At 36.5% G+C, this 14,724-nt stretch overlaps 1 protein-coding gene across 8 annotated transcripts in view; it reads left to right on the top strand.

Annotated features, from left to right (window-relative positions):
• JMJD1C (jumonji domain containing 1C) overlaps positions 1 to 14,724 on the top strand; it is a 352,145-nt gene that overhangs the window by 311,936 nt on the left and 25,485 nt on the right. For all 8 annotated transcript variants that reach the window (XM_032252654.1, XM_032252661.1, XM_032252659.1 and 5 more), the window contains 4 exons: positions 6,049 to 6,250; positions 8,587 to 8,801; positions 10,099 to 10,251; positions 14,297 to 14,386. In XM_032252654.1, the coding sequence (XP_032108545.1) occupies positions 6,049 to 6,250; positions 8,587 to 8,801; positions 10,099 to 10,251; positions 14,297 to 14,386 (660 nt within the window). The remainder of the gene's footprint in view (positions 1 to 6,048; positions 6,251 to 8,586; positions 8,802 to 10,098; positions 10,252 to 14,296; positions 14,387 to 14,724) is intronic.

Below are 14,724 nucleotides of genomic sequence, written 5' to 3'. Positions count from 1 at the left end.
CCATTTCTAAGAATTGTCAAAATGCAGTTATGGCTCTTACACCAAAAGTGGATTCGTAATATCAGCTAAGATATTTACCTACAACAAGATGTAGTTGGGAAAGAAATTCTACTCACATATACATAATTGCAAATTTCTAGAAGAGAATTACAATTTTCCCTAGGTATACCTGTCAGGGATTGGTTCCAGGACCCTTCCATGGATACCAAAATTCACAGATGTGCACATCCCTTATGTAAAATAGCATAGTAAAGTCATATGCTACATAATAACTTCTCGATCAGTGACAAAATGCACAGCTGGGCACAGTGGCTCACTCCTGTAATCCTAGCACTTTGGGAAGCTGAGGTGGGAGCATCACTTAAGCTGGGGTGGTTGAGGCTGCAATGAGCCATGATTGCACCACTGCACTCCAGCCTGGGCAACAGAGCAAGACCCTGTCCCCCCTGGCCCCCCCCCCCCAAAAAAAAGATGGAATGTATATATGACAGTGGTCTCATATAAGATTATAAGACTATGTTTTTAGTATACTTTTTCTACGTTTAGATACATAAATACTCTGTGTTACAATTATCTACAGTATAGTAACATACTGTACAGGTTTGTATGCTAGGTTTGTGTAAGTACATTCTATGAAGTTCCCACAATGTGGAAATTGCCTAACAATGTATGACTATATTTGCATGTAGCCTGCACACATCCTCCCATATACTTTAAATCATCTCTAGATTACTTGTAATGCCTAACACAGTGCCTACACATCATTTCATTCATGCATGATTGAACACAGTACTCTGCACATGGCAAATTAAAGTTTGGTTTTTTTTTGGAACTTTGTAGGATGTTTTTTTTCCCTCTATTTTGATCCGTGGTAGGTTGAACCCATGGGTTTGGAAACCACAGTTATGGAGGGTCAATTGTACTTCAGAGTAATATGAATGTGGCCTGTATTTCACTTTTATATCATCTGGTGACAAAAATTGGAAGCTTATGGAAACTACCATCTATTTAATGCTTCTCATTCAAATAGTCCTTAACAATGGGTAAAAGTTAAATATAAGGGGTGGCTTGTGGTTTTGTGTTTTTATTTCGATGTTAAAGAATTATCATATTAAGTAATAGCTTCAAAACTGATTATATTCCATTGTGGCTACAGCTGGAAAAAATAAGGGATACTTAACAGTAATATTCACTATAAAGTGTTTCTATATTATTTTGCTCTAGAAGTAGTTTTTCTCAGTTTGCTTATTTCTTTTTAGGTGTATTGCACAATGCAGAAAGCACTTAGTTTCACTATATCCGTGTGTTCATCCATATACAATATATGAAATATCTGTGACAATGTGGACACTCAAGAAGTACTTTCACAAGCACTTGGATGCTTGAAGGCTCTCATTTGTGCCTTTTAACTGAATGAGGTTTTCCCACATGCCTGTGTGGAAACCAGAGGCAAAGTGAAGGAGAGGAAAACAGGAGGATGGAATCATAGAAAAGGACAGTCAGAAAGTGAAAGAACAAAGGACAAACTCAACTAGAGCCAGAGACTGACAGACTGAAATGCAAGCATAGTCAGAAGACAGAGAGGGGGATTAACATCGGAGGATACCTGCCATTTACTTGAATATTGGATTATATACAGTGTTTCTTTTTCTTATGTGTTCCCCTTATTCCCTCACTGCCCCCAACGAATTCATAATAGGCTTAGTGTGAGCAGTTTAATTATTTCTCTTCTCTCTTATATGACATTTCCTTTGGTGTTGGGTGTTCAAATACTTGAGTAAAACTTAAATTAATAACAGATTCCTATCTATTATTAAAACCTTCCAGATTTTAACACCTAGAAAACTCTTGTGAAGTTATATTTATAAAATTAAGTCTTAGTGAAATACTTATTCTGTTTTCATCTTGAGATGAATATACATATTCATAAGTAAGAGTTCTAAGACAAGAGCCAGAATGAGTGCCTCCCCCCGACCCCCCACCAGGTTGTAATGTTTAGTCAAATGTTGCCTGCTTGGTAATTAGCATGTAGCTTTAGAGAGACTATCTTATGACTCATTTGTTCACCAATTCCAAAGTAATATTAAGTCAACATAAGATGCCATATTTAATTGTGGGCAGAGTTGACTGACTTTTGTTCTAGGCTGCCTAGAAAAGTTTTTTTTCTTAAATATTTTTTAAAGACAAAATCTCCCTATATTGCCCAGGCTGGAGTGCAGTGGCTGTTCACAGGTGCAGCCATATTACACAGCAACCTGTTGGGCTCAGGCAGTCCTGCCTCAGCCTCCTGAGCATAGGAAAGTTCTTTAAGTTGGGAGTTTTCATAAGTCAGGGAACTTCTAAATATGAGTGAATTATCTACTTCATGGATTAAATATGTCCATTTTCCTTCTGATGTTTAATAGAATTGTCATCAGTCATGGTCAATCAAAAAGAATGAGTTAGGCCTACACCTCAACTATGTAATATGATTACATACACCATTATACATGTATAATTATATATTTTATACACACATACATGTATAATAGTGTGTTTCTTAGTACATTATAAAGTGAGATATAGATTTTGTTGTACCTGCTATTTCGCAATGTCTTCCTATCTGCTACCTGTTTCTGAATTAAAAGTCAGCTGCTTTTCTTCCACTAATGTTTATGTTTTATTTACCTTTATCTTACGTTTTATCTAATTTTTACATTTAATTTTATAATCTGAAATTGCCACTATATTTAAATATATAAACTCTGTGATACACAAAACCAGTGGTTTATGATCACAGGAATTTCCGTATCTCCAAAAAAATATTTTTTCAAGGGAGTGGCATATCAGAGATTAATGTTCGGCATGTATTTTGGCTCTTATTTTCTTCCTCCCCAGTTTTCTGTTAGAGCAGCTATTTGTGGATTTGCTAATAGAGAACTAAGGTTCTTATTATAAATGAAGAATTATTCATTGAGTTAGGTATTTTTTGTTGACTAAGTGTCTTGATCTCAAACTTACATTTTATATATTGTCAGTAATTATATATATGGAATTGAAGGATTAAGTTTTATTTTTTGTACAAATACTACAGCTGTTGTACAAATACTACATAGTATTTGTACATAGTATTTGAAAAATACTACATAGTATTTGTACAATACAATTATTGTATTTGCATAATAAAATTATTGTATTTATACAATAAAAATTTATTGTACAAATACTACAGCTGTTATACAGATAGCTGCAGTCATGTGTGGCCTCGTCTAGAAGCAAAAATTAAAACATCTGAAGCTCTCTATATGAATGTGGCCTTAATGTCTTTGTGCTCATTTATTCTTTTATTGGAAAAAAAGCTCTAAGTGCCTATTTTGTGTCACATAATTGAGATTCGCTTTTAAATGTCTGATTCTTTAGTATTATCTAAGTTGTTCACAGTGGTATGGTGATCCATACTCTGAAATGTTCCATTATCTGGAATTAAAGGCATATAATAAAAATAGAAATTGACTGTATTTAGTTTATTCTGTGTCATAAATTGAAAGTAAATAGATGACTAGAAGAAAGTATACCAAATAAAAATTTATCAGCATTATAACAATTCTGTCATTCATTCTGACTTGTAAAAGCTCTGAATATTGCCGGGCGCGGTGGCTCACGCCTGTAATCCCAGCACTTTGGGAGGCCGAGGCTGGTGGATCACGAGGTCAAGAGATCGAGACCATCCTGGTCAACATGGTGAAACCCCGTCTCTACTAAAAATACAAAAATAACAATAGCTGGGCATGGTGGCGTGTGCCTGTAATCCCAGCTACTCAGGAGGTTGAGGCAGGAGAATTGCCTGAACCCAGGAGGCGGAGGTTGCGGTGAGCCGAGATCGCGCCATTGCACTCCAGCCTGGGTAGCAAGAGTGAAACTCCATCTCAAAAAAAAAAAAAAAAAAGCTCTGAATATTTTACATAGTTTGTAGGAAGAATCTGTCTTTTGTACAATGGAGGAAATAAGAAACCTTAAGTCTTCTGGAAATGGGTTTATACCATAAATGGGAGATGTGGTATGTGGTTATACACATGGGTGTTTCTCTAGTGGATTAAGCCAAATGGTTCCTTGCCCTAAGTTAGAGACAGAAGAGGGGAAAGCACATAATTGTAAAGAACGAGGCAGCAGTTCTAGAGGTGCTTAATAATTGGACCTGATTTCAAATGAGCCACTCCATGTAGTGTATTTAAACACAGTACTTTCTAAGTTTCTGCAAGAAGTATGTAGTCTCAGGAGAATTGCTGTACCTCTGACCCACACATTGGGCATGATTAGAAAACACAAGGGTAGGAAATACAGTTTATTCTTTCAGCATGACAGAAATAGCAAACTATGTAAATCTAATGTCTGACATATAGATACATTATATGGCTGCAGTAAGTACACTTACAAGTTAGAGCCAACAAATAACTGCTAATCCCAACATAGCTTGCTTTTATTTTGTTTACATATCTTTTAAGTGTTTTTTTTTTTGAGACGGAGTTTCGCTCTTGTTACCCAGGCTGGAGTGCAATGGCGCGATCTCGGCTCACCGCAACCTCCGCCTCCTGGGTTCAGGCAATTCTCCTGCCTCAGCCTCCTGAGTAGCTGGGATTACAGGCACGTGCCACCATGCCCAGCTAATTTTTTGTAGTTTTAGTAGAGACGGGGTTTCACCATGTTGACCAGGATGGTCTCGATCTCTTGACCTCGTGATCCACCCGCCTCGGCCTCCCAAAGTGCTGGGATTACAGGCTTGAGCCACCGCGCCCGGCCCTACATATTTTTTTAAACAGAAAAAAAATACTTTCTCCATCACCCAGGCTGGAATGCAGTGGTGTGATCTTGCCCTACTGCAATTTCCTTCCCTAGGTTCAAGCAATTCTCATGCCTCGGCCTCCCAGTAGCTGGAATTACAGTTGTGTGACACCACACCTGGTTAATTTTTGTATTTTCAGTAGAGACAGGGTTTCACTATGTTGGCCAGACTGATGCTGACCTCCTGGCCTCAAGTGATCTGCCTGCCTCTGCCTCCTAAAGTTTTGGGATTACAGGCGTGAGCCACTGCACTTGGACCCCAACATAGGTTGAGTCGAAGTGAATATGTTTTTAAAATTTTTAATAAACATTTAATTTTTGAAGATCCTCTCAGTCTAGAAATTCTTCCTACTCTCTAGATGATGATTACTTCGGCTAGTGTTATACTTATTAAGCATAAGTCAGTAAGTGTGGTGGAGCAATGATGTAGAGTATGTAAATAAATTTTTTTTTTCACATATTAGACTAGATAGTTTCATTAGAGTTTTGTCCTTTTCACATTTTTGATGCCTTTTTTTCCTTCATCAATAGAGGTAGCCAAGTTAATTTATTTTTCCTTTACTTTCTTCAAACTCATTTATTTTTCTAAAAGATACTGCCGCCATCAGTATGCTGATACCAAATGCAGGGTATTATAATAAAGGAAAGATGTTAGGAGAAATATTTTAGCACCTCTTCTCCCAAATACAGGTTTTATACAATTACCACTTGTCTTAATGAGCCACACTACCCTGGAAAATCAGATTATATATTTCAATAGAAATATGTTGAAACCAGCCTGTAGTTTCTAAGTATATAAACCTTTGATCTTTACGTTTTTAGTGTCGATCTTGAAAGAGCTTTCTTCTACATAAACCAACTTTTGGTATAGAAGTACTGTATTTTCACTTATTGATATACACAGTATATAAATAATTCTCATGATTGCATTATACTATATGAATATTTAATATTTAAAGAGTTCAAGCAGCTGGAAAACTTAGTTCTGCATTTTCAGTACACTGACATAAGATTGGTTCATTTGGTTAGTAGAATTGTATAGTAAGTCAATAGAAATGCTGCTGCAGACTTTTTAGTCATTAGTTGGTACCTAGAGCTCTTAATGTCTTTGCTTCTTCACTGCGGTCTTACTGTATTATCACAGTTGTGTAACTGACTTGAATTTCATCTCAAGGAGTTTAACTTTCTACAAAGCATAATCTTGCTAAAACTTTCCTACTGATTTTACAGCTGGCATTCCTCGTTCAGTATTAAAAGATTGGCGTAAAGTCAAGAAGCTGAAGCAAACTGGGGAATCCTTTTTACAGGATGACTCCTGCTGTGAGATAGGGCCTAATTTACAAAAGTGCCGAGAATGCAGACTTATTCGCAGTAAAAAAGGAGAAGAACCAGCTCACTCACCGGTATTTTGTAGATTTTACTACTTTAGACGGTAAGTGAAAATATGAAATTATGAAAAAAATAATTTATTGATTTTATATTAGAAATGATAATTCTGAGTGTCCCTTTGGATGGGGGGATGAGTCTTTGTGAGTCTCCATGTTTCTGAAACACTATAAAAGAGCATTAAACATTTTTGTACTAAATTTTAACAATTTCTAACTATTACACTAAATACATTATTACTCATGTTTCGTATGACCTTTCTATTCTGAGATTTATTCTTAATAAGAAAATGATTTTTTTTAAGAACATGATAGCAAATAACAGTTTTTTATTTAAGGATTTTAAAAAATGTTTTATACTTTGGCCAAAATAATTTAATATTTCTCTCTTTACTTTAGCTAATAATCACAGACTTTAAATCTAGGTAAACAATCTAGGCAGTTAAACTGAAGCCATTACATTACATTGTGGTACCCATACTTTTGTCAAACATACATGAAACATTTGTAGCTGTAATTATAAGTTATAAAATGGCCAGGTGCAGTGGCTCACGCATGTAATCCCAGCACTTTGGGAGGCCAAGGCAGATGGATCACCTGGGGTTGGAAGTTTGAGACCAGCCTGACCAACATGGAGAAACTCTGTCTCTACTAAAAATACAACACTAGCCAGACATGGTGGTGCATAAGTATAATCCCAACTACTCAGGAGGCTGAGGAAGGAGAATAGCTTCAACCTAGGAGGCAGTGGTTACAGTGAGCCGAGATTGCGCCGTTGCTGCAACAAAAGTGAAGCGCCATCTCAAAAAAAAAGTTACCAAATGACAAGGAGGATTTGTTAGTACCCTGTCATATTTTAACGTTATTGTAGTAAAATATGAAAACCACTTAACAGTTGTTAACCTATATAGTAATTTAATATAGATATTACCAAGTAATATTTTAAAGTTAAAAACTTTAAGGTGGACTTGTAAGAGTTCAAATAAAGAATAGTTGGGCTGGGGGAGAGAATAGTTGGATAACCCAGACAGTAAAGACTAATTAACATGTCACACTCCAGAATCAGTCATTTCTAGTTGTAAATTCCATCTCTGTCCCTTAGTTCCTATACGAGTTTAACTATGGTAGGACTACAACTAAGCCTGTCTCATCTGCAAAATGTAAATGTTAGTACCTACCTAAGAGAGGTTTAATGAAGGTTAAATGAGATAAAGTATCCCAGGTCCTTAACGTAGTTCCATGCACATATGAAATGCTCTGTTGTTAGCTGTAATTATCTTCCTAAGAAGTTGAGATACTTTATTCTGCTTAGTACAATATGCTGGTAGCCAAGTATAGACATCCAAAAATACATATTGATAAGAATGGACCAAGTTATCTTTCTTCCTTTGTAGCCAGCAGTCCCCAAAGGACAGACAACTTCAGGGAATAATTATAGGAGGTAGTACATATGGAAGTGCAGAAAAGATGAATAAAGGAATCAAAAGCAAAGTAGGTTTGAGGTGATAAGAAAATCTAGGTCTGAAGGAAAGAAATGTTCAGGCAAAGATTGTAACATAAAGTCAAAATAAGATGCTGGGGTATGACAAAAGGAGAAATTTCATTTAAAAAGAAGGAAACTTGATAATAAAGACAAAAAATAGGAATAAAAGAAGTGTTGCTATTCATATGAAAAATACAGTATGACTTGTATTTTAGACATCACCTATTTGAGAGTAAAGAGAGTTAAGTACAAGATAATTGAGAAATAACCACCAGCCAGTAAGAAAATGGTAGTTTTGCCTTCCATTTACCATAAACTTCTCTGAATAGAGTAGTTATTTGGACATGAGAAGCTCAGAGCAAGTAAGCACATTAATGCAGTTCCTATAAAACTATTAAGAATTTCATTCTTGGTCTCCTAAATCACTTTAATAACGTGTCAGTGAATGAAAATGTATCTATCTGTATTTGGCATTTTTAAAGTCCTCCTGGTCAAAGTCTTAAGGTGATTTAGGCCATTTCAGCTTTAATGATTCCTGATTTAGGTTATGTATAAAATAATAGCATTGCTCTGGGCAACATTGGGCCCACATTTTCACTCGTGTTACTCGTCAAACACTTAAACAGTTTTATTTTGTTCAAGTTAAGTAATTAAGCATATGTGATTTTATTTCTTGAAATAACCAAAGACTGGCACTACTTATTGCCATTTGCATAACGCCATTAGTTTTTTAAATTAATTCAATAATTAATGTGTGAAGAATTAACCTGTATTCCTGTTTTCAGTGTAATTCATATTTTATAATGCAGTATAAACAATGATAAATTTACAACTTTAAAAACTGGACTTATGTTTTCTTAATATGTTGGTACCTAATGCTTTTATGTTTTAATATTTCAGGTTGTCATTTAGTAAAAACGGAGTAGTTAGAATAGATGGTTTCTCTTCTCCTGACCAATATGATGATGAAGCTATGAGTTTGTGGACACATGAAAATTATGAAGATGATGAACTAGATATAGAAACTTCTAAATATATCTTGGATATAATAGGTGATAAGTTCTGTCAATTAGTAACATCTGAAAAAACAGCTTTGTCATGGGTGAAAAAGGATGGTAAGGAAGTTAAATATAATATGAACTGTACAAATTTTATTTCAAGAATTTCTCTTTGAATTATGTTTGATCTATGAAAGAAATCCCTAATCTTATCGTGCTGATTTTTAATTATGATGATACCTTTTTACAAAGGAATGTACCAGTATGTTTTTTGTTTTGTTTTGTTTTTTTGAGACAGAGTCTCACTGTGTCACCAGGCACCAGGCTGGAGTGCAGTGGTGATCTCGGCTCACTGCAACCTTCGCCTCGCAGGTTCAAGCAATTCTCCTGCCTCAGCCTCCTGGGTAGCTGGGACTACAGGCACACGCCACCACGCCCAGCTAATTTTTTTTTGTATTTTTAGTAGAGATGGGGTTTCACCATGTTGGCCAGGATGGTTTCGATCTCTTGACCTCATGATCCGCCCACCTCGGCCTCCCAAAGTGCTGGGATTACAGACTTGAGCCACCGCGCCTGGCTGCCAATATGTATTTAAGGTTACATGTATTTTCCTGTAGAAGGTGAATTGAGTCAGTTAACCATTTATGAAATCACGATAGTATTTTGCTATTTCTGCCATTGCAACATAAATTAATGTGTTAAACCTGCTTTGGATGCATGTTGTGAAATTTCAACGTTTGGCCTATAAAGATATAATCTACCCCAATTATTTGTATTGGAATCTCAGCTTTACTTCCTGTTTAACTGTTACCTTTGGCAAATAACCTCTGTGGATATCAGGCAGGTCTATAAAATTGAAAGGATAACTATTTCATTAATTTATTTAGAAAGTAGTTATGTTAATTACGTTAACTTATATAAGCTTCTTAAATAGGGCCTAACATAGTAGGTGCTCTAAATATTAGCTTCTTTTCTTTCCCTTTTTTAAAATTACTGGTTTGCCCCTCAGGGAACACTTAGCAATGACTGGAGACATTTTTGGTTGCATAACTGAGGGAGTTAAGGATATGCTGCCAAGCATCTAGTAGGTAGAGGGTACAGATGCCACTGAACACCCTGCAGTGCACAGAATAATCCCTCAAAACAAAGAATTATTCAACCGAAAATGTCAAAAGTGCCAGAGTTGAGAAATCCTGCCTTAGATGTAAGCCATTTTTATTATTCACTTATGATCATTTGTGGGTCTTCTGAAGAGAATTACTAATTACTTCAAGAAATCTATTGGTCTTTAGTTAATATAGTGTAGAAGGTTCTTCGTTTGCCTTTACATTTTTATTTCTTCTGTATTTCAGCCAAAATTGTCTTGGAAAAGAGCATGTTTGCCTTTAAATTTTTTGTTTTTTCTGTATTTCAGCCAAAATTGCCTGGAAAAGAGCAGTGAGAGGAGTCCGGGAGATGTGTGATGCATGTGAAGCAACATTGTTTAACATTCACTGGGTCTGCCAAAAATGTGGATTTGTGGTCTGCTTAGATTGTTACAAGGCAAAGGAAAGGAAGAGTTCTAGAGGTTGGTGTATAAGTTTATATAAATAGAAGTTTTTTAATAATTTTTTTTAGGATCACTAATCTAGAACATGAGATGATTTTTTTATTCCTACCTTCCTTAATTATTAATGTATTAAGGAATTTTTGTTTGTTTGTTTTTAAGAGGAGAAGTAATCACAGTTTATTAATGGTTATATTTTCTAGAATTAAATTGCATCTACACCCATCAGCCTCTTGAGGGTATCCATCGTCTCATTTCAGTCAGTTCCTTAATGTAGCCCAAATTTAGGTTAGGCCTTGTTGCTTTGATTTCATTGTGTGGGCCGGGCACTGTGGCTCATGCTTATAATCCCAGTGCTTTGGGAGGCGTAGGCCGGAGGATCACTTGAGCCCAGGGGTTCAAGGTTACACTGAGCTTTGATTGTAGCACTGCACACCAGTGTAGGGGGCAGAGCAAGACCCTCTCTCTTTAAAATTTTTTTAAAAGACTGCAGCATGTAGAAGCCTGAAGTCCTTCTAGGACTTGTGAATTACAGTGTCATACCGTATAAGTCACAATTGAATACTTATTAGTGTAAATGTAAATTGAGTTTTCTAAATATTAATCTGTAGCGTACAAATAAAAATGTTGAAGAATATGCTGCCACCCTCCCCATTTATCCCCGTTTTTCTGTTTTGTTTGGAGACAGAGTCTCATCTTGTCATCCAGGCGGGAATACTGTGGTACAGTCTCAGCTCACTGCAGCTTTGAACTCCTGGGCTCAAGTGATCCTCCCACCTCAATCTCCTGAATAGCTGGGACTACAGGCACATACCAGCATACCTGGCTAATTTTTTTGTATTTTTCTTAGAGAGAGGGTTTCATCATGTCGCCCAGGCTGACTCCAGTTTTTAGAAAAGAAATCTTTATAATTTGGAAACAGCTTTTCAATTACTTCTAATTTCTAGGTAAATAAATGTCACAAAAACAGTGTTCTCTTTGTTAAAACAGCTAGCAGTAATATAAAGTTTTAAAAAGAAAGTGGGCCAGGTATGGTGGCCCACGCCTGTAATCCCAGTACTTTGAGATGCCAGGGCAAGCCTCCAAAAATTGCTTGAGCCCAGGTGTTCAAGACCAGCTTGGGCAACATGGCAAAAACCTATCTCTACCCAAAAAAAAAAAAAAAAAAAAAAATCAGCTAGGCATGCTAATATGTGCCTATAGTCCCAGCTTCCTTGGAGGCTTAGGTGGGAGAATCACCTGAGCCCAGGAGATGGAAGCTGCAGTGAGATGTGATTACATCATTGCACTCCACCCTGGGCAACACAGTGAGAACCTGTCTCAAAAAGGAAGTAATTACATGAGTCAGAAGTGTTTTAGAAAGATTATCCAAGGCAATTTTGGAAGTGACTACCTAAAACTGGTATTGAGTTTTTGTTAGGAGTAGACTTCTGATGAAATAAAAGGATTAGAATTGTGGAAGCATTAGAAGTACTTAGCATAGATTGTCTCAAAGTAGTGAATGTCATTTTCATTTCAGGCAGCTCTTTTTTCAGAGTAGCATACCAAGTAGATGAAACATGATGAACAATCATTATGTTCTATTGATAGGATTACCAAAGTCTCTTACCCTTTATTACCAAAGAAACCTGAGCAAATGTGGAAGTGTAGCTGAACATCTATAGCTAAGTGTTTCTGGGATATGCAATAAATATGTTAATATGAGTAAAATATGAAACAGTAATAAATGTATTTTGACATTTTCAGTTGTTATGAAACTTAACGACATGACATGCATTTCAAATTCCTTTTTCCTGGTTTCATATTACTTTTGATTTTCCTTTGCCAAATTAAAAAAGTTAATTTTAATTTACTCTATTTTGCTGTGTTGTATATATGTATATATACATGAGCTACTATAAATTCTTTTTGTAAGATAAAGAGTATTTATATTAAAACTAAATTGTCATATTGCTGCTGATTTTCTTTTTTTCTTTTTATATCGTTGAAACGGAGTTTCACTCTTGTTGCCCAGGTTGGAATGCAGGGGCGTGATCTCGGCCTCCTGGGTTCAAGTAATTCTCCTGCCTCAGCCTCCTCAGTAGCTGGGATTACAGACACGGGCCACTAGGCTAGTTAATTTTGCATTTTGAGTAGAAACGGGGTTTTAACATGTTGGCCATGCTGTCTCGAACTCCTGACCTCAGTTGATCCTCCCACCTTGGCTTCCCAAAGTGCTGGGATTACAAGCATGAGCCACCATGCCCAGCCTGCTATTTGCATAGTAGTATTAATTTTGAAAGTATAGTCTGTTAGTTACCATATCATTCTTTCAAGTGTAACTTATACCTTGGGTTATTATCTGTGCTATCTATGTGTCTATTTTATTGTTAAATATTGTAGTAAAACTCAGATTTAGTAGAATTTTTATTTTTTGAGCCTGAGTCTTGCTCTGTCACCAGGCTGGAGTGCAGTAGCACAATCTCAGCTCACTGCAACCTCTGCCTCCTGGGTTCAGGCGATTCTCCTGCCTCAGCCTCCCGAGTAGCTGGGCCTACAGGCACCCACCACCATGTCCAGCTGATTTTTCTATTTTTAGTAGAGACAGGGTTTCACCATGTTGCCCAGGATGCTCTCGATCTCTTGACCTCGTGATCCGCCTGCCTCAGCCTCCTAAAGTGCTGGGATTACAGGCGTTAGCCACTGTACCCAGCCGAGTAGGTTTAATATATAGCTTCACAGAGTGGTGATCAACATAAATTTCTAAAATATAAGCAATAGATAAAATGTTTGCAAGTTACGTAGGTTTTGCAGAGGAAAGTCAAAGTTTTTAAAGGTAACTAGTATTAGACTGGGTATGAATTTTATTTAATGTATATTTTTATGAAATAATAGTTCTAGATTTGATTTTTTTTTTTTTTTTTTTTTTTTAAAGATGGAGTCTTGCTCTGTCGCCCAGGCTGGAGTGCAATGGTGCAATCTCGGCTCACTGCAGCCTCAGCCCCCAGCCCCACCCCATTTAAGCGATTCTCCTGCTTTGGCCTCCCAAGTAACTGGGATTACAGGCATGTGCTACCACGCCTGGCTAATTTTTATATTATTAGTTGAGATGGAGTTTCACCATGTTGGCCAGGCTGGTCTTGAACTCCTGACCTCAAGTGATCTGCCTTCCTTGGCCTCACAAAATGCTGGGATTACAGGTGTGAGCCACCGTGCCCAGCCTAGTTCTAGATTTTTTAATGCTGAATTTATTGAGTGTTGTGACACTGAAGCTATTATAGCTACCTCATAAAGTAGCTGTCTGTGTCATTAAATTTATAGAGAAAGTTCTTGAGATCAAGGTATCAAACACATTTAATCTTTATATTATGCCCTATGCTGTGCCTTAATTGTTTACAACTTTAGGGATGAAACCTTACTTGAAGTCAGCAATAGCAATTAATAACTATATGGTACCAGCTTTTTCACATGTCTCATGTTCCTCTATGTCTTTGAAGCATAAGAGGAAAATGAATTAACAGTCATCTCAAACTGTGTCAGTCTGATGTACTAGGATCAGGCAAAAATTCTGTTTGGCACAGAAAACAGCTATGAGATAAAAGGAGATTAGCTATAGAGAAGATAGAGGTGACTAATAACAATAATAACCGGTAATTTTAGAAAAGGCTATTATATCCATTTTGCATCACTGTTTTTACAAAATTCAGGGAATGGGCCGGGCGCGGTGGCTCACGCCTGTAATCCCAGCACTTTGGGAGGCCGAGGCAGGCGGATCACCTGAGGTCAGGAGTTCAAGACCAGCCTGACCAACGTGGTGAAACCCTGTCTCTTAAAAAAAAAAAAGTTAAAAAAATATATATTTTAAAAAAAAAAAATTCAGGGAATGGTGGAACTGTTTTTCCTGACTTGTTTCAGAACCAAACTTCTAAAGCATATCATTGACATTTTCTTTTTTTAATTTTTTTTTCCTCATTGGCTGTAACTCTAGCCAGTGAGACATTTTATATAATCGTTAAGTTCTTTACACCATCAATTTATACCTATGAAACCATGAGTGTGATATACAACAAGGCGTATTATCTTACAGATAAAGAACTATATGCTTGGATGAAGTGTGTGAAGGGACAGCCTCATGATCACAAACATTTAATGCCAACCCAAATTATACCTGGTTCTAGTAAGTATAAATATACCTTCTTCATGTAATATAACTGCTCTTGGTTGCTCCAGACTAAAGGAACACTTAAGGGAGTATCGAGAAGTATAACTGGATGGAGAGAGAGGAGGTTTAACTAGTATTGATTAATTATCTTGCTCAGTTATTGGAAATCCTCTGTGTAATAAAGCTCAGAAGACAAGTCCAAGCCTCACTTATGAAGAAAGTTCACCATTAAAAGGGGAAAGCTAGAGTGTAATGAAAAGGCCTATTAGATTTCCAATGAAAGCTTTTTACAGATTTTGAGCATATCTAATTTTTAATAGAGGTAGGAGATAAAAGAATAGAGAACATAAATT

Source organism: Sapajus apella, unplaced genomic scaffold (assembly GCF_009761245.1).
Source record: "Sapajus apella isolate SASKATOON/1434 unplaced genomic scaffold, GSC_monkey_1.0 scaffold78, whole genome shotgun sequence".
NCBI lineage: Eukaryota > Metazoa > Chordata > Mammalia > Primates > Cebidae > Sapajus > Sapajus apella.
The sequence above is the reverse complement of the archived record's forward strand: the minus strand, read 5'-3'. Positions and strand labels throughout refer to the sequence as shown.